This window comes from Coturnix japonica, chromosome 2 (assembly GCF_001577835.2).
Source record: "Coturnix japonica isolate 7356 chromosome 2, Coturnix japonica 2.1, whole genome shotgun sequence".
In the NCBI taxonomy this organism is placed as follows: Eukaryota; Metazoa; Chordata; class Aves; order Galliformes; family Phasianidae; genus Coturnix; species Coturnix japonica.
In genome coordinates, this window is record NC_029517.1 from 1553771 (window position 1) to 1580180 (window position 26410).

A 26410-nucleotide genomic window follows, 5' to 3' on the forward strand; every position below is an offset into this window, starting at 1 on the left:
GCTGTGCCTTCAGTGCAAATCCCTTGATTCTCAGCCTAGTAATGTAGGAATCAAATGGAGACACAAAGCTGCATTTCCATTCTTAAAGAAGCCAATTCTTCTTAGAAATGCTCATAGTTTGGTAAACAAGGCTCAGCCATATCACAGTGCCAGTTTTGCAGTGATTTAGAAACACTCTAGCTATGTCAAAATGCCACAAATTCTCATCTACAAAGAGCAGTCCTTGGTAATGTCTGCAGGGCTGAGGTGTTCTTGGCAGGAAACAATCCTCTCGAGCAGGAAAAACCCAGTTAAGTGAAGTTAATGGTGAGAACTGGGTGATGGTTAATACAATTTCTCATTGTCGTATGCAGGCAGGGCTGCTGAGCAGAATATCTTTCTTTGTAAATAGCTGGTAAGTGCATTGGCTGGGAAGGGATTCTAAAGGTCTTCTGTCCTTCTCAGGCATGGTACCTGCTGCCAGCAACTTTTGCTAGGTTGTCTGTAAGCGCTTCCCTCAGTGGATCAACTTCTGCCATGGCTGCAATGACTTTGTGCCACCAAGACGTGTTTTTGGCTCTGACAACAGCTAAGCCCTGGAGAAAAGGTTACATTCTTCACAGGAAGTAAAAAGCAGTTGGGTTGTGAAATCCCAGCACTGCTGTTGTTTTCTGGGTCCATGTTCTCAGATCAGCAGCCAGTGGAGTATGATAAGCAATGTACGTTGCAGCCTTCCTCTACATGGACTGGGAATCTGTGATAGCAAGTGGGTTGGAACACTGTCCCACGGCATATCTGCAGTCCCAGTAATTGCATAATCCATTTGTTTTCATTAGGTGAAGTACATCCAAGTACTTTGTAATTGGCAGATGCAGTCAGAGTTCATTGTGTCCTCAGCCAAATGCTCCAGGCCTGGGCTGCAGGGATCTGCAAACCCACAAATGGTGACATGGATGTCACTAATTGGAAGACAAACAGTAAAGAAAAGTAAAAACAGCACCTCTTCTTTCCTTTTGGGATGGATTTACTTCTTTTCTAAACAGGAAAGAGGAAAAGGTTGTTTGAGAAGCAATGTCAGCACAACACCCAACATCCTTCATCTTTTAGTAAGACCCGGATGCACATCTTTAAACATGTCCTTAAGGTTGGGTTGTTTTGCAGATTAAAATGTCCAGTTACGTCATAATACTCACTGGAACTTTGGGTCTTCATGTAAATCCTCCTCGTAGGGTCTTTAGCCAGCTGGACTCCCAGATACTTGGATGTCTTTTCCAACCTTGGTGACTGTGTGATTGTATGGTCAGTGGGCATGATAGGGACAACTGGGGCTGGACTATGTGATCTTACAATATTTTCAGCCTTAATGATTCTATGACTACAGTAGCATCAACGTGGCTTTGCTTTGTCTCTTCTTGTTTCGTTTTCTGCATATTTAAGCTACAGTCCCTTTTCTAACAACTAATCAAAACAGAGTGGCCATAAAGTTAAGGACTTCTGTGCAATGTTTCATCTTCTTGAAGTTCAGAATTTCATTGAGACAGAAGCTGCATTATTTGAATGTATTTGTTCCCGGCCATTCAGCAGCAAGAGCAAGTGGACTCTCATGATTAAAGGCCAGCAGCTATTTGGGGAAATGCAACTAGAATATAATGTCTCAGTGCACAGGCGAAGATCAGATGTCAGACATCCAAGAAGTCTGCGTAATTGCAACTGTATTAAGATTAGAGTAATTCCTGATGGAGAGGATAGATTATTTTATTTGGCTAGTTATTAAAAGCAGCCAGTTTTTATAGTTTACCATGAGTAAATTGAGTCTAATCACCTGTTTCTGATAAAAGCGTAACTCGCACTTTGCACTCAGGAGCTGAGATGAACAAATCACTGCCCCTTGCCCTAGCTATTAATCTAGACACCTTGGAGAGAGTTCTCAATTTGCATAAGTTTCCACTTTGCATTTCATTGTGTCTTTCCCTGCTGGATTGAATCCCCTTGTGGCAAAGTGCAAGTCCGAAGGTATCCAGTTACCCTAACATAGAAGCCCAAAGTCCCTGAGATTACCTTATAGTGAAAACACCCATGTGTTGCTCCAGAAGGGGTTGAAACTCCTAGAATTGCTTTTAAGGCCCCTTTTTACAACCTTGCCTTGGTCTTCATTTCCCTTCCACAATGCCTGAAGTTGGCATCACAGTACAGATCTTCCAACACTGTGTGGAAAAGGAGTATTATCATCCTATTCTTCCTTGCTCTTCAGTTTATGCAGTGAGCAGTTGTTAGCCTCTTCCTGGCTGCACATATCCTGAGATCACACTGAATTATTTATGCTTTCTAATTCCCAAATCCTCTGCCACATTACTACTTTAGAATTCAGACAGCCATAGAGGATGTCTGTGCTGAATTTGCTTTTTCTTGAGCGCAGCTTTTGCATTTGGCTGTGTTCAAACAGACCTTTGGCTTTATTCGAGAGTCCAAAGTGCTCTTACATGCGAGTGATCCAGGCCCACTGATTTAAAATGTTTATGCCATGTAGATGTTGTTTAATATCCACCTTTGTTACTAATGGACTGGAAAAAGCTTCTTCATCATAATCAGATACACGCACGTTACCCTGCTGCTTTCCAAATACAGATCAAAATCACACATTGAACTTTCCTCTACTGGACTGTGCCATCTGTAAGATGTTGTTTGTTGTAATGCACTTAGTGGGAGGGGAAAGCCTGAAAATTATAACTTCTTGTTAAATTCTTACTGCTACCAGCAGTAGATTTCTCCCGAAGTCTCAAAGTCCTTCTGAGCTTCATAGAAGGTCATTTATATTTATTCACCTTTATTTTCTTTCCATTTAGTAAATGTTGATGGATTTGAGCTGTTTGTTAATTACTTACTTTTTCTCTTCTGATTGTCCTTTTAATCTCAGTTCAACTAAAAGAGAAGATTTTACTCAAAGTTACCAATTTAAGCTGGGAAATTATGCTTGGCTCGGCTCCTTACCCTCTGGCTGCCCAGTCCATCTCTCCAGAAGAACTGTGGCCTGCCTTGCAGCACAGTGTGCCAGTGGGGCAGGCAGCGGGCACATGGTGAAGGAGGTACCCCATGAACAAGATGGGGCTAGGACACTAGAAGGAAAAGGCTATGTGGCAGCTGGGGGACACAGGTCACAGAAGGAGTGATGGTAGTGATTACAGAAGCATAATCTAGGAGAAGATGGGGATGTTTTAATGGGATATCACAACATGCTCAAGATGCTTTCTGGTAAATACAGATCTGCAGTTGGAGGTGGGAAAAAGATAACAGCATCTTAATGGGATCCTGCTGAAAATGTGACACAGTTCTCCAGAGATGGTCCAACGAAGCGTCAGGGAAAAGTGTATAAATACAGTGATCCATTTGCTGCAACAACTGTTCACTCAAAACTCAGCTTCAGATAAACAGCATTGGGGATCTGCTGGGTATTTTCGGGGTCTGATAAATGTTTATAAATATCTAAACAGAGGTGGGAGGTAAATGGATGAGGCTAGGCTCTTCTTGGTGATGTGTAGCAACAGAATAAGGAGTAATGACCTAGAACTTGTGCATAGGACGTTGCATACTAATATGCAGAAGAATTGCTTTATGGTAAGGGTGATGGAGCACTGGAACACGTTGCCCAGAGAGGTGGTGGTGTCTCCTTCTATCTTCTATCTATCTATCTATCTATCTCTATCTCTATCTTCTATCAGAGATGCTCAAGACCCATCTGGACATCAGCCTGTATGACCTATTGTAGGGAACATGCTTTATCAGAGGGTTGGGCTCAATGATCTCTTGAGGTCCCATCCAACCACTGCGATTCTGTGATTGTAGACTGTGTTGTGAAATTTCCCAGAGTTCATAGAGAGAATCTGAGAGAGAGGAACTTTATTCATTCTGCGAGGAGATACTTTTGACATTGTTATGAACAATTTAAGTGCTGTTTCATTAACAATTTTGTGCCTAGTGCAATTAAATAATACTAGAGAAGAAAAAAGAAACGTGCTGTATTTTAAAATCAGCTTTCAGTAGGTTAAAAAAAAAAAAAAAACCACCCCAAAAAAACCAAAAAAAAAAAAAAAAAAAAAAAAAACCAACCCAAACATACAAACTTGGATCTTCTGCTATGTGTCATTGTTTCTGGAGATACATCTGTGTTTATAGAGCATATTCCTGTTCCTATGACTTGGATGGCAAGCTTAAACACTTGGCTGGGTTTTGTGAGTTAATGTTTTCAGAGAATTCTTGGAATACATTCATTGTGTGTCCATGCTTGAATTGTTTCTGTGGTGAATGCCTTCTGTGGGAAGCCTGTGACTTCCAGGAGTTTATATTATGGCCAAGATGGGACTGGATTTGTTTTCATTTTTATTTTTTACTGCTATACCTTAATTGTTTTAGGATGGCTTGGCTTTTGTGCTTATTTCCCATAAGGTATTTTGTATTTAGAAACGTTGACAGCAGCTCAAGCTATTGCAGAGGGATATTTCTAATGGGACTCTTTTGAGCCTGCTTATACAGTTTCATCTTTGCCTACATCCAGAGCTTCCTGAAGCTGTAAGATTTATGGATACACTTGGCTGAACTTGTTAGAGAAACGGAAAGTGGATACGGATGGCTTAGCGGATGACATCTTTACAGCAGCATCTTGAATTAACAAGATATTGGTGTTGGCTGGGGCATGCAAGCGTAGGTCTTTCCTTAATTGCTGTGAAGCTACTTGGCCAGACTTTGCTAACGTGAAGTTGCCATGGGCAAAAAGGTGAAGGAATATCATGGGTCACAAATGATCTAAGAGGGCCTCAGCAAATGGTTGTGTTTTATCAGGACTGCTGAGCGAGGAGGTATGACTGTCTCAGGTGGGTTCAGATGCTTGGAGGAGCTGTCAGCAAGCTGGGAAGAGGAAAAAGGTTTGCATCTCCATGAGTGTCAGCAGGAGCTATCTCCAACCCAGTAAGCAAGTGTGTTTGAGCAATGAGTGCAGTACCTTGGGGTTGTAGGTGCACTTTGGCTGCTCCAATTCTCAGGTATGCCATTAAACCTGTCTACCTGAGTGAGGTTAATACATGCGCATGTGAGCTACTGTGCTTTGTAATAGAGATAAACTAACACGTGGAAATGTTGACTTTCTAAATAGGAGGTAGTTTCCATCAACAGCTGTTGCTTTTGCAGAGTAAATCTGTATTTTTACTCTTCACTTTCTAAGTGAACATACTGTCCAGGAAATACTGTAACATGTCATTGAACTTAGGGAGTGTGACAGTGCCAAAGGGTTTGCCCTGTTAGCTTTTCTGCTGCTCCTCTAAGATGGTGTTAATGCCGGCAGTTTGTTTTTCCTATTCAGATGCAAATGACCCTGTGCAATTTAAAGTTCATTGGTATGTTGCATTCATCTGTCACAATGAAGGTACCAGCATCAAAAACTTTGATAAGGGCTCTGAAGCAATTGCATTTTATTTCTTCTCCCATTGAAGCATCTTGTCTCTCAGCTTTGTGAGGTTCTCATATACACATGCAAAGTCCTAAATTCTCCATCTTTGTAGCATGTGTTCCTCTATTTTCAACAGATGACATTTGGAGTGGGTGCTGAACATGTAGGTAGCCCCTCTTTTATTTGGCTCCTGATTATAGTAGTCTTTAAATAACAAAAATAATAACAAGCTGGAAACAAGCTTTTGTTATGGTTAAAAGAAGAGGCAAGTCATCCCTCATAGTCTTTTAACTGAAACAGATGCATTCATTTTTGGGTAAAAGCCCAGGACCACTCTGGAGAGAATCCAGACGGGGCCAGAAGAATGATGTAAGGTCAAAAAAACACTTGAGGGGGAAAATGGTGAAAGAATAAGGGTTGTTTGTTCTGTAAAACAAAAAAAAAAAAAAAAAAAAAAAGTCATGAGAAGCATAGAAAAGGGGGGAAAAAATCACAACTTATCCTTATGTATAAAATCGCAAGAGGAAAGTCCTGTTTAATACTGTTTAATAACTTTATTTCCATTTATGGCAAGGCTACTCAGCTGAGTTGACCGAGAGAAGTCAGTTAATGTAATCTTTTTGGATTTCAACAAAGCTTTTGATACTGTTCCTTACAATATCCTTCCAGTCTGGGCAAAATGTCCAGGATACATCTAGACAAATACATAATATGATGGGTGAGGAACTGGCCAAAAGATTGGTCACCAAGGCTTACAATAAATGAGGTGACACCACTGGTGGGGTTCACCAGACCTTAATTTTGTCTCATTCTCTTCAAGAGAATGTTTTTATTTTCTGCCCTAAATCTGTGAATATGATGGTTAAACTGTTAACAGAAGAACCCCAAGAATTGCACTTATTCTGTTTCCTCTTCACCAGCTTGGGATCATTTTGTAATGACAGCTTCCAAATTAAAATTCACAGATCTTCAGTTTGGGAGAGGGATTTGACTTAGAAATGTTGCTTGTGGAGCAAGGAATGGAACTACCTGCATGCAGGATACAAACCTGAGACAAAGGTGTGAGAGTTTTGTGTAGATGAATGCAGCTAGAGGTTTCCCTAAATTATCCATTTATTTATCCTTTCATTTAAACTCGGGCACCTGCATAACATGAAGATAATATCTGAATTAAAGTATACTCAGTAGGCTGTGTGAAATCCAGTTTTGACTGTTGCTTTCTGCTTTTGCACAAACCCAAACGGTTTGAAAAGGCACTCTAGGAAGATGCTTCCAGTAAGTTCAGCCAGTCAGTGTCAGGCCATTCCCAAGCAGCTCTTTACTTCTAATCCACATTTGTCTCATTAGTGAGTTCAGTCGATGGAATTTGTTAAGCCTTTTCTTCACATTAAATTACTTTCTTATGGAGGAAATCGTCTTACATTTTAGGCACTTTCTGGTTGTGACTGACTAGAGTTCCTTTTGCTTTTTTCTCCCTAGACAAGTTTCTAGCTGGGATGTTTTGTTTTTGCCACGGCAGATGGTTTTTCCAGATTTTGGATCATTCTTATAATAATGTCCTCAATGTTTGCTGGGTCAGTTAGCCACTGTCTTTGCTATGCCAGTGACCTGGAAACTGGAGGTGAAATTCTGACTGTTTGTAAGCCAATAGAAATCTCTTTGGCTGAAGTCTGTGTCTTAAAATACACAATCCCAAGGCAGATTCCTGGTTATTGTTTTTACAGATGATGTTTTGCTACATAAGATTTGATGGTACAGCTCCTCTGTGTATTCAAGTTGTCCTCAGGGTGGTACCCAAAAGACACCCAAAGAACTTTTACAAAGAGGATGGATTTCGACACTTTTAGGGCACTGTAGCAGTGAAATGGGTCACCTAGAAAGACTGGTTTTCAGTACTTTGCTGGAGAAATCTGTGGCTGACCAAGAGTAGAGTCAGTGCCTTTCTGGCTTCTCTCTCATCTAATTCACTTTCAGTACTTGATTTTGTTGTTGGATAACAGCACATACCTATATATATATATATATATATATATATATAATCTCTCAGAATCAAGGGATGGTGGAAAGGAGCCAGGAATTATCAAGTTCTGAATAAGAAGTTGCGGAGCAGACAAGTGATGCCAGTGCATGGAGAAGGAAAGAAAATCCAGGCTTATTGGCTTTCCAGCTGTGAATGAGTTAATTAATCCTGTCTCTCTCACCATCGCTGTCTTGAGTCGGTGTTACAAAGGTGTCTTTATGATTTCCTTTATTGTGTTCATGCTCAACCTTGTTTTTAAACCACGTTATTGTAACTGAGTTGATGGTATTGATTGTGTGGGGAAGAGTTCCCAGTTTGGCTGAGTAGTCACCAAAGTCAACCTTTAAATCATCCTTCCCCGTGCCTTTCTCAGAGTCCTTGCCTCCATCTCCGGTTGTAGCCAAATCTGTTTTGGCCATTTGCAAACGTGTGCATGTGTGGAATGTATTATGCTGAACCTCCATTCTCTCACTGAGGCAACCAAGGAGGATGCTCAGAAAATGCCTTACAATTGTTGTATTATGTCTTTAATCTATAGTTAAGGCCATTTTCCTTTGGCATGCCATTAGACTATCTACTGAAGTCAGAAAAGATTAGGCCCACCAATTTTCCTGCGTCCAAATACACCCAGGGACCTTATCAAAAAAAGCTGTCAGTTATATTGCCTTGATTTACTTTTGATAAACCACATGCTGTATTTCATCCAAATCTCTGTTCACTACTGCACTTACAATTGCTATTTCCTTCAAGAGGTGTTCAAGCATTTTGTGTACACTTATGCTCAGATTAACTTGCTGATAGGTGTCTGGATCCTTTTTTCCTCTCCTTCTTACATAAAAAGACTATTACTTTTGCTGACTTTCATCCAGATGGTACCACTCTCACAACCCAATCTGAGCACATTGTTGTGAGAGCTTTCAGCTCATGTATAATACTTTTCTATCCTTATTTGCCTTCACAGTCACCCCTGTTCTTCTTCAGTTATTAATGTTAATCTATTTTCCCCACATGCAACCATTCTGCCTTCTATTAGCAAGATGGTATTTTTTATTTCAGAATCATTGGAGGAAGCCAGCAAACAGAAGGCCCAGAGGGAAGAGGATGAACTGCATGTGACTTCTCTTTTGAGCACTATATTTAGTTTCGTCTTTAATTTCGACTCTTTCCATAGTAATCTCCTTCCCACCCCCCACCCCTTGCTGTTGTTTTCGTATAACTGAAAGACATTTTCTGCTTAACTGAGTTGGTCCTGACAAGAACTGAAAGTGTTCAGATGGTTTTTTTTTCCTTTTTTTTCTGTATTTCTCTAAGCAGAGTTTTCTTTCCAGAGCCACCAGCCCCTCTCCTTCTCTCCTTACCACACCTTATATCTATCTCAACTTTTATCTTCCTAATTATCTAATCTGTTATTTTCCACAAACCCAACATTCCTAGCATTATATTTGAAGTCTTACTCTTGGTCATGGAACAAGGGCTGACCCCTTTCCCAATCTCTTATTTTTCTGCCCAAGTTCCCTTTTTCTTTGTTAGCTCTTTGCTGGCTGACCAGGGTAGGCTGAGGAGAACATTTAAAGTATATCACACAAAGTAGGACCTCTTCTCAGACTGAGGTGGAAACAGCATACACTGGTGTATGACAAACCTGGTCTAAATTGAATCATCTGATACTTGAGTCATCTAATGTTTGTCAGTGGATCTTTTTGTTTGCTTTAGCTGTTGATTGCTGGATAACCCTAGGCTTTCTGCCTCAGTTTCCCCATCTGTCAAAAGAAGCTACTAGTTTTGTAAAAGCATTTGTAGATCTACACGTGCTGTCATCTCCTGTCAGAGGTCTGGTGATAATGTCTTGCTAAGATTCAGCTCTGCTATCTGAGCACTTACATCTCTTTCTGTGCCCTCATATGCTTTTGCTCTTATGTAAACAAAGCAGTAGCATCTTCTGTTTGAGCACTTTCCCCCAGCTGTGTTGTTATCTAGTAAGGAGTGATAAAAGGAAACATCCCGTGCAGTAAAGTAGAGTTTGTTATCTACCTGAATAGCCAGCTGATAATGATATCGTTGCATGGTGGAAAATAACTTCATGTTGATTTTACATCAGGAACCAATGAGAATCTATAGCTAATGACCATGTTGGTAGAGTGAGTCACGGAAGAAGGAGGCTGAGATCCTCGTTTCCTTTGATAAGCCTTATGATCAAGCCTAGATATTTGCAAATATTCATGGTAGGTGGACAGTTGGACTGGATGACCTTGGAGGTCTTCTCCAACCTTGTTGATGCTATGATTCTAAATTGTGACAGATGACAGTGTGGTTTGCTTTAATTTGTGATGCAGATATTTCTAGCACCTGACACTTCACTTTGCTCTTCTGTTTCACTTGACACTCGGCTGCATCCTCAGCAGAAGTGAAGTAATTGAGATAGCAGCCTTTTACCTTGGGATCTCAAGTCTTTTCTGAGAGTGATTAACTGGAAGGTAGTTAGGCCTGGCAGAGATATTAGGTGTGGCCCTCAGGCATATGGGAAGATATCCGTGCTCTCTTCAAGTGGAAATGTTGAGTGTATGCCTCACTTAGACAGCATGTGTGTGTGTATGTCATCTTATATTTGTTAAATTTTCCTGTGTGTCTAAGGCTCTTAGACTCATGTTACAACCTGTTTAACCTGTAGTTTTGACTTCAGTTTTTTTTTCAGAAGAGCAAAACTGCTTTTTATTTATTTATTTATTTATTTATTTATAGAGAAGGGTATAAAAATATCTGAATCCAAAGCTCTTAAATCACAGAATCACGAGGTTGGACAGGACCTACAAGATCATCTAGTCCAACCGTTAAATGTGAACATAATCACAGTAGCTTTCCTTTAGGACAGCTCTGGGAAACAGACAGCGATTAAGTTAAGCTCATCTCAGAGCATCTGTCGTGTACTCACTCAGGTAAGGCTCTCTTCAGTTGCCATCTGAGTGGGCATTTCTCCATTCTGTTCTTCACTCATTCTACCCTCGCACTCCATCAAGGTGATTTGTGTTATTCTGTCTTCAGCTAAAGAGTAGAGGAGTGTCTCTAGCTCCAGAAGTAGATCCAAATACTGGGGTGCTCTTTAGTTCTCTGTTATTAGGAGCAGCAACTCAATGCTTTGTTCTGAAACACATCCTCAGTTGGATACTTGTCCTGGTATACTCATATCCTTTGAAGATGTTCTTGGTTGCTTTGGGCTGTCTGTTAAGAATCTTTTTATAGAGAGCTCTGATGCTTTATAAAGAATATCTTATGAATCTAGAAGTAACGTCCTCACCCACAGTCTTGATAATTAAATCCTTTTTGCTTGATTTGAAAGGAGGAAAATTCCTTCTATCTTCATCTCCGAATGAGCCAAGTACATTTTTTGCCAACATTTCATTATTTTGGGTTGTTTTGTTGTTGTTTTTTTTTTTTACTCTTGTAGGTAACCAGACTTTTGAAATTAAATTTGATATGTACTCTCATCTATATATTATTCCATATGTAGCTGGAGTTTGGTACAAAGTTTTGAGTGATAGCTCAAACAAACCCCCTTAGAGGTGCTTTTTCAGTATGGAAGGTGATATATGAGTAGTAAACTCCATTGGATTTGGTTCCAGTGTTGGTTTAATAAAAGATGTTGAAGATATTGACAACCAAGAAGGGTAAACCTTTATTACCAACCATACTGTAGAAAGACACTGATGGCTTCTGAATGGATGACGTGTACTGTAAGACAGATTATTATACTCATGTCTCATTTCTTATGCATTCTGTGTTTCTTCTTTCATCATTTCCACCTGGCTGCTCTTTAGAAAGTGATACTGACCTTGACAAACCTGTGCTCAGTCAGAAAAACAGACTGTTTCTTGTGGTTGCTGGATCAAAAGTTTGGAAGCTCCATGTCCGGACTGTTAAGTGAGCTCTGGAAAATTGCAACGGAGTGCCCCAAATGCTGTATGTGTCCTGTTTCAGCTGTTCAGCTGGAGATGCTGAGGCTATGTACACCCCAATAAGTGCCATAAAGACTCTTTCACCCACCCTGCTGGATGCCACTGAGCTTCAGAGTGAGGCTACTTCTGGAGATGAACTTGTACAGGAAAGCTGTACATGGGAATTATGCCCTCCCCATACAGCCCTAGATCTCCAGTTGATGCAGCTGCTTATTGAAGTGATGAGGGTTTCCAGCACCAACTGTGGGCACGCATAATGTTAATCACACCATCCTCTGCTTTACTGGTGGTGCTGTAGCCCTGAATTAATGCCCTATTTCTAGACATTCTTAAAGCTTTCTGTTCTCCTTAAAGTTAAAAGGCATTACACCATTTCTAACTGAACTGTGGTTCCTCAAACCAAAACATCACTGTACTCCTGAGAACTAGAGAACATCCACATTTCTTCATCCAGCTCCTTGGTTATAAATAACATCCCATAGCCAACCTTGCAGGGGTCCTGTTTGCCAACAGTTGTACACAAGTCCTGGACAGTGCGAGCAGTGCAGGGCCTGATAAAAAGCTTAAAATGCATGGTGGAAACCACAGGAGCTTTACTGTGCTTTCGTTCTTTTGTTCAAGCTCTTTTGTCACAGCCTTCACAGTAAGCTGCCTGCTTACCTGCCCGTGAACTCCCCAAAGTGTTTCTCAGACTACCAGTCTTAATTGCTCTGGATTTGGGAATCCCTTCTGCTCTTTGCTCCCACCCAAATTCATAAGGTGTTGCCTTAGGGCCATCTAAACAGATGTGAGAACAATCAAACTCTTCTTTGATATTGTGGCAGGTGCACCTGGTGGGAGTTAACATATGGGTCAGATCTGGGAAGGAAACAAAATTCCAGTGTCACAGCTGGAGTGAAGTGAAACAGCAAGAGATGTGGTGAGGAACAGGCAGGACAGGGTGAGGGGATCTCTGTGGTTGGCAAGGGCAGCAATTGGGTCCAGACAGATGGAGGACTGAGGAGCTGGAACAGGTTGGGGAGCACAGGACCAGGCACAAGCAATTTGGCATGTTTGGTGAGGCAACCCCTCAGGGTCTTCTGGTCTCTGCTGAACTTGCAGTTGAGTTGAGGACCATTTCTACTATGCACAGCAGCCAAGAGGTGGCTACTGGGGAGATGACTCAGTGCTGGGTGGGTGGCAATTTGGGAGAGGATTAATAGGTACCTGCACATTCTTGTGAAGACAAGTACTTAATTTTGAACAACAGCATTTCAAATTCAACATATCTTGAAAATAACACAAGCCACAAACATATTAGAACACTTAACTAACCTTTCACTCAAATTCTCCTGATGGGTATCATCTCTCTTCTACTCTTAGACTGCAGTGGGAAAAGACGGGGCTGTCTGGATAGTGTTAGGGGTGAGTCTGTGAGTTTTCTCATTTATCTTTAGTTATTTGGAGTACAGACATCCACCCCTGGAACAGTTGCCTTGAGCTCCCTGAATGAAGCAGCGTTGGTTAAGTTTCCTCTAAAGTATTTTAGACAGTTCCTTTATTTTGAAGTGACTCATGCTCTAAAACTGCTTTCTCTCTGCAGGCAGGGAAGTATAATCAATCACCATCCCTTCTTCTTTTTCTTTCTTTTTCACAACCATAGCAGAGATGTTACAACTCTGCTCTATGTTGTACCCAACTGGTAGATCCATACACCACTGATCTCAGTATTGAAGCTTCTATTTCTGCAACGGCCTGAACTGAAATCCTTCATTTGAGCTAGCTGGAATGGAAATGCATGCTTAGATACTCCAGATGTTAAGTAAGGAGCTAAATATCTTCACCCAATCCCCAGAGCTGTCTCCTACTCAGCAGTGGGAACTTACTCAAGTGCTGCCTCTCATTTAATTGCTGTGTCATTACTCACCAGAGTTATGATCACTTTTCCAATTCAGCTCTGCTTTCCAAGAGAGAAACGTACAAGTCACTAAAGAGTTAATAGAGCTGCTCAGCTTCTTCCCCTCTGGTTCTCCAGCTCTTTGCATAACACTGCACATATTTCTTTGATCTTCCAACTCCTCACACAGAGAGGAGACAATAAGACTAAATGAGGTCTCCATGTCTCCAAGCTGCTGATTGGTTTGGCCAAGCTGCCTTTGTTCTATGGGGCCTGTTTAGTTTAGCTGGAAAAAAGAAAAAACAAACCACATTTGCTTTCCTTGTCAAATGATAGTTCTGTCATTGGGATCATTGTGTCTGGCAGGAGTATGAAATGAAATGGTTTGAACAGCAAACTGAGAGTGAGGATTCTTGGGTATTTGCCTGGACCTCTTTTGTTTGGGGAAGTCTCCTAGGGACATGTGCCACTACCCCTGCTCTGAGTCCCTTACCAGTGGCTGATTGCAGAGCAGTGTATTCACAAGAGCTGAGAACATGGCAAGGTGTAGCTTAGCTCTTCTTGCAAACACTCAATTGTTCTTGCAAGTTCCTCTGAAACTACACTTTCCTTATTAACCCGATGAAGGTCACAAGGAACGTTTTGTATGTTTTGATCTTGTTCTTATCTCTCAGTTGGTCTATATTGCTGTTATCCACCATGTATTTCTCCATGTTTTCATGACGTCTGTAATGTGCTTTCTGATTTGTAGGCAAAGATCCTTTGAAAGAGCAAACAATTATAATACTCTGTAAATAATTTACAACCGTTTTTTTCTCTACCGATAACCAGATCTTATGAAGCTCTTAGGTTTGACAGTGTTCATAACTGTGTTATCCATCTCCACAGACAGAAATACTCAGTATTTCTATGGGTCCACTCTCTTTCCCCATTCTTGCACTTGAACCAGAGTATATTTTTGACTCACTCAAAGGCTTGTTATTCAAACAGTGCTCTATTTTCAAAAGGAAGAAACTGAAAACCTAGTTTTAAGGCAGAGCTGAATGAAGTTAAGGAAGAAACCAAAGCAGAGACTATTGCATAACAAAATTCTTCAATCCTATGTCGTTATAAGTAATAAGAATAAATGAAAGCATCTGATAATGCTAGTGGTGAGCTCTTCTTTGGGCATAGCTAGAACAGCCCCTCCAGGGCTATGCTATGAAGGCTTAGAATAAGACCTACCTGCCGAAATCTTTTGTTACCTTTTATGCTGCCTGCATGAAAAAAATAATGGTTGAGAATCCCCAACACTGCCTACAGCAGTGATTTTGTGTTATAGAAACCAGAGCAGCTGATGTTCTTGTCTAATACAGTTACTGCCTCCCCATAGCATCGTTTGGACAACTAAGAGAAATGTGCCCATTTGTCACTGTTGTGTAGCTTCTGAGAGCTGCACAGATATGGTCAAGGGGAATAGTTTCAGTTTCTGTAGGTTTCTCAGTTCCACTCCTACCTTACTGGACGTGAAATTTTCCATCTCTACTGGGTCCTCCAAATGGGCACAGGAATACTCTGGAATCAGGAGAAAGGGAGGTACTGATGCCTTTTGTCACTTCTTGTGGGCCTGTATTCTTGTTGTGGGGTTTTGTTTGCTGTGAATCCTATCCACCTTTGAGGAATTTCCCCCTGGTTAATCTGTCTCTGCCAATGACAGCATGATTGAAACCAAACATTTCTGTATCTCCTTCAGTCTATGACAAACCTTCAACTTGCATTTAATTAAAAAGTGTACACGATGGCTTTTTTAGCATTAGTGAACTGTTCCGTAATCCTCTAACAATTGCTGGGATCCTGTGGGAAGGAAAACTCTCATTAATAGAGACTTTGGGGGATAACTCCACAGGAGAGTTGCTGCGGAAATCAGAGCTGCGGGAAATCGTGTCCAGTAAAAAACTTCATCATTCTGCTTTGATTGTGTGGAAAAATGGCCCCTGACAAATCCACTACAACATTTACATGGTAACCCATGCATTCCAGAAGGGCTTTTAGTGAGTGGAGGTTTAATGAGTTTGAGCTAGCTGCACATCCATGATGGATACGCCCAGGAAAATACATTGTTGTTCACTAGCTGGTGTTAGTGTGATGTACCGGGTGCTGTGGTCATGCTTTCCTGTTATCTTGTCCTTGTTAATGCCCCATCCCTGGAGGCATTAGGAAAATTTCTTCTCAGAAAGAGAAGACAGATATCGTCATAGGCTGCCAGGGGAGTGAGGGGCTCACCATCCCTGGATGTGCTGAAGAACCATGGAGATGTGGCACTGAGGTACATGGTTAGTGGACATGATGGGGTGGATTGAGGTTGGACTTTGGGATCTTAGAGATCTTTTCCAACCTTTATAATTCTATGATTCTATTCGTTTGGGTTCTTTATTTCCTTATTTAGTGAGTGTGGGAAATAAGCCATAAGCCAGAAGTCTTCAGATGTGAGTCTATTTGACCATGATGATTCAGTTTAAGGTCTTTTAAACACTAAATTCACACATCATCGACCTTCCATACCTTAATATTGGATGTTTTAGTCTGAACTTCAGTCAGCCAATGGGCATGAAAAAGCCTTCATGACTGATGCTCACAAGCTCTCTGTGGACTGGAAGGAATGGCAAAAATCAATTGATACTGAATGCACAGCTTTTACCCAACTAAAATGAGGGAAGATAAGTCCCACTGAGAGTAATGGTAAAATAGTCTTTAAAAAAATTTAAAAAAAAATAAAAAATAAAAATAAAAAAAATAAAAAAAAGTTATCTCATTCTGTTTTAGATAACTTGGTGTATTGATGTAGCCTCCTGCCTTATGATGTTGGCCCATGACATCAAAGGTAGATAGTGGTAGGATGGCAGTAGGAGTTGAATCTTCCCACCAATATCCCATTGCATTTTCTTTCTGTGAGACAGATGACAGCTGAAGGGCAATCTAACAGAATGGTGTCTGATATGGACGTGTGTATGGAGCAAAGGGGTGTTACTGAATTCCTCCATGAACTAAAAGTGGCACCCACTGACATTCATTGATGCCTGCTGAAGGTTTATAGGAGACCACACATGACGTGAGCACAGTGAGGAGTGGGTGGTGTGTTTCAGCAGTAGTGTCAGTGGGTCACATTTGCTGATGCAGGTCTGTGCAAGCGCAGCATCTTTGCTGGCAAAAATGCAAGGCAAATGGTGTGACTATGATGAAAAAGAGCATCTTGCAGCTTGGAATTTACTCTAATGCACAGTGTCATTGTGTTCTTTGTACTGATTATTGTTTCTACGAAAATAAATAGGAGGCATTACTTTTGGAGTGACCTAGGCAAATACACAGTCAACCAATTAGGCTTGCATTTTGGCTTTGTGACTGGAAGATACGGTGAAATACTTGCTAATGGGCTTAGCAGAACATCTTCAGCCTAAAAAACCAACATAGCAATGCGTTGTAGCACTTTGCCAACTCTGATCCAAGTTAGAGTTGTATGAATTAATTTATAAAGTGAAAATTCAAACTGTTTATAAATGTCAGAGGAATCAGGCAATAGGCTCAGTCCTGAGAGTTTTAACTTTCCTTTGAAAAAAATAATGTCTTGAAAGCAGAACATTTCAATCTTTATTTTTAAAGCAAGTTCCACGTTATTTTAAATATATATATATACACACACACATATATAAATATACAGTTAAGATAAATTTACCTTTGGAAAAAAAAGAAATGTTTGAGTACCAGGACAGCAGCAACTCAGTTTCCTTCAATATTGTGTTGTTTTGGTTTTTCTTTTAATTTGACTGGAAAGTCACATTGTAATAATAACTGTCTGTTTATTGCTAATCGAAGCTCATTCTCAGCCTAAGGGAAATTACAGTCTGAGCAAGACGCGGATTAGAAGAAGGAAGAGGGTAGGTTGTATTAGTAAGAGACGCAATAAAAATTAATATGCTAAATTATGTTATAATTTTAATCCAAAGGGTAAATTGCATCAAAGCTTTGTTACTTTGGAGGGCTTCTGAGCCTTCTGTTTCAAGGTATTGGCATTCGAATGAGTAGAAAAGTTGCTCTGGTTTTGAAAAGAGACACGAAGAGTTTTGTTTTTTTTTCCTTTCTCTGCTTATTTCAGACCAAAATGCTTTCCTTCCCTCTCCCCCAAATTGACCAACTGTGAATGCAGAATCAATGAATTTTAATGGAGAAAGGCTGTAACTCTGCCTCTCACATCTGTCCCTGAAGCTCACCCTACTCAGGGTCACTCCTGCATTGCATTTCATAGTGATTGAGCAGACTCAAGCCAAGACTGCTGCTATCTCCACATTGTTTCCTTCTTAATACCTTTTTGCAGTTGGGTTTCTGAGCAGATATCTCCCAACTAATCTCTTTGAAAGACGTTGGGTTCTGTGTTTGATCTTGTGCATCTCCTGCCATAATGGGAAGCTTATGAAGATATGGGCAATGAAGTCATACAATAATGAAGGTTGGAAAAGCCCTCTGAGATCCCGATGTCCAACCCCAACCCATCCCCACCTTGCCCACTGACCATGTCCCGCTGTGGCACATCTATCCTCTTCCTGAGGTTGTGACTCCAGTTCCCCCCTTGGCAGCCTGTGCCAGATGGGACATTCCCTCTAGATAGGAGCAGGTTGGTGATATTAACATGACCATGCTGGGTGGCATTAACATGACCCCATCTGGCTCGTGGTTCCTTTTTTGGATGCCAGTTGTTATGATGTATACTTTATGACTGAGAATGCATGATGTAAAGAGTCCACAATTAATTACCTGCATATTTTAGACACTGATGTATTAAAAAAAAAGCCAAATATGATTAGATCCAAGTGGAGAGAAAACACTTCGGAGGGAAAAAAACTTTCTTATTGGGAATGTCCTGCTTTTTAGCTCCTTGATCTCCTAATCTGCATCTGAGTTTTTGTTGTTATTTGATTTGGGTTTTGTTTTGCTTTGAATTAGCATGAGCCAGGAGGCAGTCCATGTGAGAAGGAAGGGAATAAACTATGTAAGCACAGATCCCACTGCTCTTGGCATGAATTTTAAAGCTGCCATCTTCCTGCCCTAGATAGCTGTCAGTGTTAGGCTAGTCAGGCAGGGTTCCCAGAGGATAAAGAAGCAGAATTGCTCCTGATCATCAGCAAAAAAAGTCTTTTATTTATTTATTTATTTATTTTTCCAGTAGGTTCTGGATTATTCTCCCCTCTTTCAATCAAATGTACACTGACGCTGGATGCATATCCCCATGGTGCAGTGACCCAGCAGAGATTAGCTAGCTGTGCATCCCCAGGAACACATCCCTGAGTACAGATGGGTTTTGCTCACTCTCTCCTTTCCTCTTGCCCTTCTTGCAGGCATCCAGCACGCGCCCAGAGTGCAGCATCATGCTGGAGATTGAAGAGGAACGCAGCCAGTGCCTGGCAGAGATCGCTGAGGATAATCAGACCTCAGGTATGGGATCAACTTCTTCTATCTCTGACCCTCAGTCTCACATCCCTGGCCTCACATCTGCCTCATCTGTGCCATTTCTCACCCCTCTTGAAGCAGCAAGGTTCTGGCTGGGTTTGCTTTGGCTGATGTTGAGCTTGTATGTTAGGTCAGAAAGATACTGATCCTTCCAAAGCAGAGTTCCACCAGCCAAATGTTTGAATAGCTTGATGACGATCACCCACACGGGGGTGAAACTCAACCATCTCAGGCTGTTTAATCACAGGCAGTCATGTCTCTTTCTGAACTGGAAGTGTCCTAACCAGCTCTGGTACCTTTACTCAGCTCCCTCCTTCAGTGATCAGGAGAAGAATGTCAAGTTGACAGTGCCAGCTTTGCTCTCCATTCTCCCAAGGTTTCTCCATCCCATCAGCTGTGGAGCTGTGCCTCCTTTGAGGAGAAGGCACGACACAGCATGCATTGGGCAGGTGGTGTTTCAAAAGAGGAGAGATGCTGCAGGACATGACTGTGAGAATGGGGGATGTTGAATGCGTCTGTGCTGTTGAAGTTCCTTGGTTGGCAGCCTGTAGGGAGCTTGGGGTATATTGGCATGGGCACTCGTTCTCAACCCTTAATTGCAGAGATCTGTGTGTCAGAGAAGTAAAGGTTTTGTTCTGGTCCTGTCCTGTTGTATCTCACAGCAGTTAAGTGAAAGCCCCAGGAATGAGATGTTGGGGTGGACCTGTCCCCTCCAAGTGCCTTTCTCAAGGCAGGGTCAGTTTGTGCATAACGGAGGTGTAGGGACTAGTGGGAGACTGGTGGGTTCCAAAAAGAAGAGATCACATCAATTGGGGTAGGGGTAGGAGGATGCATATACTGCTCTACATTTGCATCCCACCTCCTGAAAGAGGAAAAAGTGAAAGATGTCTTCTCATCCTCTTTCACTTGGCACTGCTCAAAATAGGCTACAGACCAAAGGGCTGTTTTGCATGATGCTTATTAATGATAGAATAGTATCCTTGGGCCAAGCAGGTCCCTAAGGGAGCTTTAGTGAATACAAAAAAGACTTTTGGCCCCTGCTTTTATCTATTAAGATTTGTTTTCCTTTGATTTCAAGCATCCCTGTGCCGTTAAATAGAACTATATGAAGAAATGTTCTTCTGGAATACAGTAGAAAAGGGAAAAGTCATTGTACTTAAATAAATCTTCTGAAAGCCAACTAAATGCTTCATTTTACTTTCATGCGTACATGGAGAAATTCAATTAAATGCAGCACATTCAAAATGGAAGAATAAATATTCAATTGCTAATCTTTTTTCTCCCCTTTTCAAAATATTTTTCCTCATTAAAAATTTTACTCCCAAATGTGTTTTGTTTTCTTTTTCTTTCCACCAAATTAAACGAACATATTTTTGTTGATTATGATGTGAGAACACGCTCAGCCTTACTGCATGCCATCCATGCCTAAAGCATACCAAGTGTCTAAATGCCTTCTGAAGTTTGTTTTTCATTAGGGAATGCTGAAATATTGGGTTGTAGGAATTCTGCATTTCCACTCACTGCTACCAGAGTAAACAAGATACAAGCTCTGTAAGATGTTCTCCTCCATGGAGACAGTGATTACTACTCCTGAGTCAATCTGCATATATCAGTTTGTTGAGATGGTCACTAATGATGTCAATGTGGAACATGTGTGTGCATGGGCACCTAGAGCCAAATTTTACAACACAACCTACATCAGTAGGTATTTAAGACCTCAGTAAATGTCTTCCAGCAAAGAGCTCACCTCTGCCCTTGCAATCAATGGAAAGAAGCCACAACTTCTGATGTGTGATTGCACTGGCACTTAAGTGGGTGACTGATAGATAAGTGCATCAACTTTTGGAGATGTCTGTTTTGGAAGTGACGTGGACCGGCAGCTTCTAAATGTCTAAACAGCATGTGTTTTCCTGTTGGAGTGTCCAACGCTTGATGTGTGAGCTCAAGTAGGTAGAAAAAGCTCTTTTTCTGTAGTAGCGCTATATAAGTCAGTAAATGTAGCTGAGCACAGCTACAAAATACAGCTCTGAACTTTGGAGAGGTGGAGGAGAGGGCAGTTCTGTTGGCAGAGGTGACATGGAAGTGATGACAGGAGATCACACGGAGCTGAAGATTATTTCCAGCAATGCTAAGACTGAATGATTTAAAAATAAATGTTGCATAAAACCTCCTAGCTAAATTCCCTAAAAAAGCATTAACTTTAACGTGGCTCAGTCTCACAAAGGAGGAGAATGGAAAGCAACTGGGGCTCTCTGCCAGTTGTAACGTAGTACTGTGATTTATGTTCAGGTAGGTGTATTGCCTTCTGTGCATCCAACATCCTGTTAGCAAGAAGAAAATCACTTGAGATTTAACAACCAATTTATTATCCTTTCTAATTGAATGAGTGGGATTAAGGAAATGCGCAGTTCCAATGCAGTCTAGAAATAAAGCTTTGTTTAGAAGCCATTATCAGTTGTATCGATCGGAGGGGCTTAATCACAGCTGTAATTTGTTGTGTCAAATAGATTAGTCATTTGTAAAGAACACCTGATGGTAATACTGAGATTAATCACTAGCTCAGGGTAAGCAGGTAGATTTCCACTGATAAACAATAACATCTGTCTTAACACTGTTTTGTGTTTGAGCAGTCATTAATTATAGTGGGTGTATGTGCGTGAGTTAAAACAGTGCTTTCTTTGCAAATTAAATGTCTGTTTTCAGTGCAGGTAGTGGGTGCCAATTGCTGTTCCTAGAATCAGTCCTGGACCACAGATAGCCATCATTGGCAAGACTGGAGTCTCTCTGTTCCCTATTAGGTGTGTGATCTTGTACCTGCGAAGTTGCCCACCTTTGAGGTGACTGTGTCTGATAAGATGCTGTTGTCTTTTTGAGTGCAGAAGGTGCAACCAGGATGCAACAGCAGTGAAGATTGGTTTAAGCTGGCAGCACGTGCAGAGAATGAAATGGCTGTGAGATTGACGTTTGGGTTTTAAGGAAATTTCTAACCATCAGAGGGCTCAGAGCTGCAGGAAGGAGCACTTTATTGGCTCTGTGATGGAGCAGGCCCAGTTTATGAAAAGGTGTGTAAGATGCAGATGTGCTTTGCAGTATGGGATTGAGTTTCACGAGCAGGACTGCGCTGGCAGCCCTCTGCCCTGTTATCCTTTCACCTCAATGATCAGATAACGTGATCTTGTACCTCTTGTAAAGTGGTGATTGTGATGCAGTACAGAGGTGGATTCTTTATCATTGAAACTAAGACCAGGTAGACCGAGGTCTGTTGGCTTCACATGGGCAAACAGCCACTGGTTGGCAATTACTTTTGCTGAGGGATCTCTGATTTTAGGTTGCTCTGAGGTATCAAAGCTGAATGTAGGTATCTCTTTTAGTATGCAGTGAATTGTGCTCAGATGATTGCTGTATTGTGGAGGCTTAGCTCAGCTGTGCTGGAAATAACCCCAGCTCCCAGGTGGGTCTCATCCTGTTGTTCACTGTCTTGGAAGGGTTTGGGCTAAGTGAGATGAAGTCAAACTTCGATCATTAGGAGAGATGAATCTGTGTGTTCACATACAAAATTGCATTTGGACCTTCACTAAGGCATTTGTTATGTGAACTTTCCAGCCTTTTTTATTCCCCGAAGAGGGTTTACAGTATAATTTGTAGCACTATTAAGAAAAAGTTTTCTGTAGAACTTATTACTGTACAAATGGCAGGACTATTCCCTGCCCAGTGTAGGAGGTGATGCACACAATGCATCATCTCATTCTCAGTGCAGAGCATGTTCCTAAGTGACCTAAAAACCAATAATGTTGCCTGTACTTTTTCTACAGTATGACATAGAGGACCTTTGCTGGGTTTGACGTGATGGAAAATGGGCATTGGTTGTTCCTTCCCTTATCACAAAGCCAAGAGAAGGTACTGCTGAGCTGCATCTCAGATGTGCCTGGGTGTTGATCTGGTGATGCTTTTTAGTTTTGTCAAATGTGAAATGGCTGGCTTACTTTGCAGGCCACATGCTGATCTCATGGCAGGCATGGCTGGGTTGCAGTAGTTCAGGTACTGGGAATAACACAGATCGTAGCTGCATGTAGATGTCACACGCGTGTGACTCATTTGTGTGAGTCATAGAATGGCTTGGGTTGGAAGAGACTTCAAAGATCGTCTAGTTCAAACTCCGCTGCCAAAGAGAGTTGGGTTTCTTTATACTCCATATTCTTTAATTTCCCACCCTAAATGTATTCTAATCTCTATCCATGCTGGTCTCATAGTTGTTCACCCTGCAAATTTTGCCTCATTTGATATCCATAGACTATTGCAATTCCAGCATCATGGTTTAGTGGGCATGCTGGGGATGGGTTGACAGTAGGACTAGATGATCTTAGTGGTCTTTTCCAACCATTATGATTCCATACCAGTACTATTGCTGAAGTGGAGGTAGTTACTTGGTTTTCTTGGCTTCAGTTTTCCTCCTTTAAACTAAAAGTAATGCTATTTTTGTAGCTAGAAGAGGTAAGTTAAGGACAAGTACATTGAAATGTGTCCAGTTGCAGTTTTTTTTATGGTTTAGAATTCTAACAGAATTGTGCATAGATAGAATACGAAAAGCAGTTTTTTGGCAGCACCTACAGTTTAAATTCACAGGAAAATATTATGTATCTGAGGAGAACTAACACTTCGAAACAGAAATCCCATGGAATTCAGGTTAGATAAGTCAGGTTTTCTATCTTCTCCCAGTGAATCTATATGTAGTATCATGCATCACTCTGAATTGGCTGTGGGTGCAGGTTTTGTGGGTGATATTTTCCTACAAGCTGCCAAGGGAATTCCTTGGGGAACCTCACATTATATCCAACATGCACAAAACTACATTCCTCTGTACACTAGTGCCAAGCAATGTAATGCAGGAATGGACGAGTGGAGGAACAGCTCAAGCCTTGACAGTGCTCCTGCATTCAGTACTGGTGGGAGCCCAGGTTCAGCCAGTTCCTGGGGGAGTCCTGCCTGGGCAGATGGAGAATCTGTTCATTGAATCAATAAGGTTGGAGAAGACCTCTAGGATCATCTAGACTATCCATCAAGACCAAATCAGGCCCAGGATTTGAGTGCCTTCAACAAAGTTTCCCCAGTGGATGAGCATGATGAGAAGTTTGGGGAGAAGTTTGCTCTGCGGACAGGGGTTACCACATATAGCCAGTAGCTGCTGCAGTAGGATGATATGCAGTACTTGTTTGGTCTGTTGTCTTTCCTCTTCTCTTTGCTCTCCAGCTCATGGGGCTGCCCCTCTAGTACCATCTCCCACCTTACAATATAAATCAATAAGGTAATCCTATAGCCTGGTGTTCTCTGAGGTATTTATTTGTTGGAGTTATAACAGAGTTCCTCAGACCTATATGTTACTTTGAAAATGCATATAAGCATATTTCAGAAGCAAGGAATGCAATCCCAGCCCCACTGAAAACTAAGCTTTTGTTCCAGCTTCTTTTTCAACCAGGGCATCTGTATGCAATGCAGTAACTGCTCACTCAGATGATAATACAGATAGCAGTAGTAGGGCTACGATAAGGTAGCTGGAGGCAGTTCTTCTTTCCAGGCCCACAGATGGTGGCAAATCTCTCTCCAAGTGAAGTGTATTAGAGCCCCTAAGGCTTGCTGCGGGGCAGGTTTCATTGCTGCATGGCTTTTTGATGACTTCCACATGCTTTTTTATTTATTTCTGAGCAATGATTATTGCTTTTTCATTGTTGCTTGCCTTTGTTTTGTTTTGTTTTGTTTTGTTTTGTTTTATAAGAAAGATCCCCTTGCCATAGCTGCAGTTTAAAGATAGTTCAGCTTAATCAGAAGCATCCAAATAAAATAAAATAAATCCCACTTTATTTATTCTTCTTTTTGGCCTTGTCAACAAGAGCAATCACATCTAGGTGAGTTGACTGTGCTCATTATCTCCTTATTTCATTATTGCTAATTGATTCTCTCTGCAATCAGAAATTCTTTCAGAAATGACAGAGTCAATTAGGGATGACAGTTGAATGAAGTACTGTGTGACTCATTTTTGGATGGGGTGAGCAGCTCTGGAGACCGTGCTTCTACGCAGGAAAATGTGATGTCCCATGTTTAATGGCCTTTATGGAGAACAGTGACAGCATTAGGCAGATCACAAGCATGGGAAGTCTAGCCCAGATTTGTAGATTAATTGCCTGCAAGTTTAGGTTTAGGTTAGCAAGTTTTCTCATAAGAGAAAATGCTTGAGAATATAGAGTTGACATTTAAACCACAGAATACTTCTGAGACTGATGCTCTAGATAGATGGGAGGGGAATTTCTGTGTTCATATGTTCTTTGGCTTGGTAACAGAAATTACTGAGGCTGGCAATAACCTCTGGAGATCACCTAGTTCAAACCTCAGACTAAAGCAGTCAATCAGCACAAGGTGTTCAGAGCCATGTCCACTTGGGGTTTGAATATCTCCAGGGATGGAGGCAACCCGTCTAGACAACCTGCTCCAGTGTTTCTGCTTGTTAACTGCAAATACAAACAGAAATGATAATAAAAAACAGAACAACTTAGGTTTAAATGGATTTCCTTGTGTTTTAATTTGAACTTAGCCAGTTGGGTATTGGGCACCACTGAGAAAATGCTGGCTCTGTTTCTTCCCCCCAAATCCCAGCTGCTCCAGGCACTTCATCTTTGTGGCCCTTTGTTGGACTCTCTCCAGTATGTTCACATTTCTCTTGTACTGGGGAGCCCAGAACTGGACACAGCCCCTCAGGTGCTGAGCAGAGGGGAAGAATCACCTCCCTTGATCTGCTGAAACTTTGCCGAATGCAACCAACAATACTTTTAGCCTTCTTAGTGGCAAAGGTGCATTGCTGGCTCATGTTCACCTGCAACCTCAGGTCCTTCTCTGCAAAGCCTGTAAAGTGCATGGCTTTACTGTTCCCCAGGTAAAGGATTTTGCATTCCCCTTGTTGAGCTTCACTTTTTAGATGGTTTCATCCAGAAAGGAAGACCTTCTGTTCTATTTGGATTCTGATTTCCTACAGAAGTTAAATGGCAGTGAAACAAGCTCAGCACTTCACAGCTAGAGGCTGTCAGCATCTTACAGATCAACATTCTGTCTGTTTGCTCAGTACTGAGGAGGTAGCTGAGGTAATTTTCTAAGTGTCATTGAGAATTGCCAGTAGCCGTTGAGGAGTTGCTGCAGTTGAGCCGCTTCTGTTACCCTGAGTACTTCAGCACTGCATTTAGTATTCGCAATGTCTGTCATTCTAGCAGGATTTAAAACCCAATCAAAACATCAAAAAGTGGAAAATGTAAATGAAAATAATCCCCATCACCCTCCCTGCTCTTCACTTATTAAGTTCTATATGCCTCAACTTGTTGTGAGCAACAGAGCTGACTCCTGTAATATCATCACCAACACTGTCACGTACAAGTAAATCCAGATGGAGAATAGCCCATGTTGTTTATCCTCCATACAATGTCTTCCCCATTCCACAGTTCTGCAGTGGAGGTTGGCTTGAAAAGCCAGATTTGGATCTTGGGGTTCTTTGACAGTCTCCCTTGAAGACGTCAAGGCGTGTTTGATGAGAGAAGAAGCAATGAACATATGGAAATTAAAAGTCAAGCTGGAAAAACATTAATGAAGTTTAAATGAGGAGTCTGTTTATTCATCACCATCTGTTTATAATG

The 26410-nt window shown here is 41.4% G+C and overlaps 1 protein-coding gene across 2 annotated transcripts in view; it reads left to right on the forward strand.

Moving 5' to 3' along the window:
* The window catches only part of VIPR1 (vasoactive intestinal peptide receptor 1), a 98553-nt gene that overhangs the window by 16603 nt on the left and 55540 nt on the right, over positions 1-26410 (forward strand). For both annotated transcript variants that reach the window (XM_015853030.2, NM_001323242.1), the window contains 1 exon segment: positions 18629-18725. In XM_015853030.2, the coding sequence (XP_015708516.1) occupies positions 18629-18725 (97 nt within the window).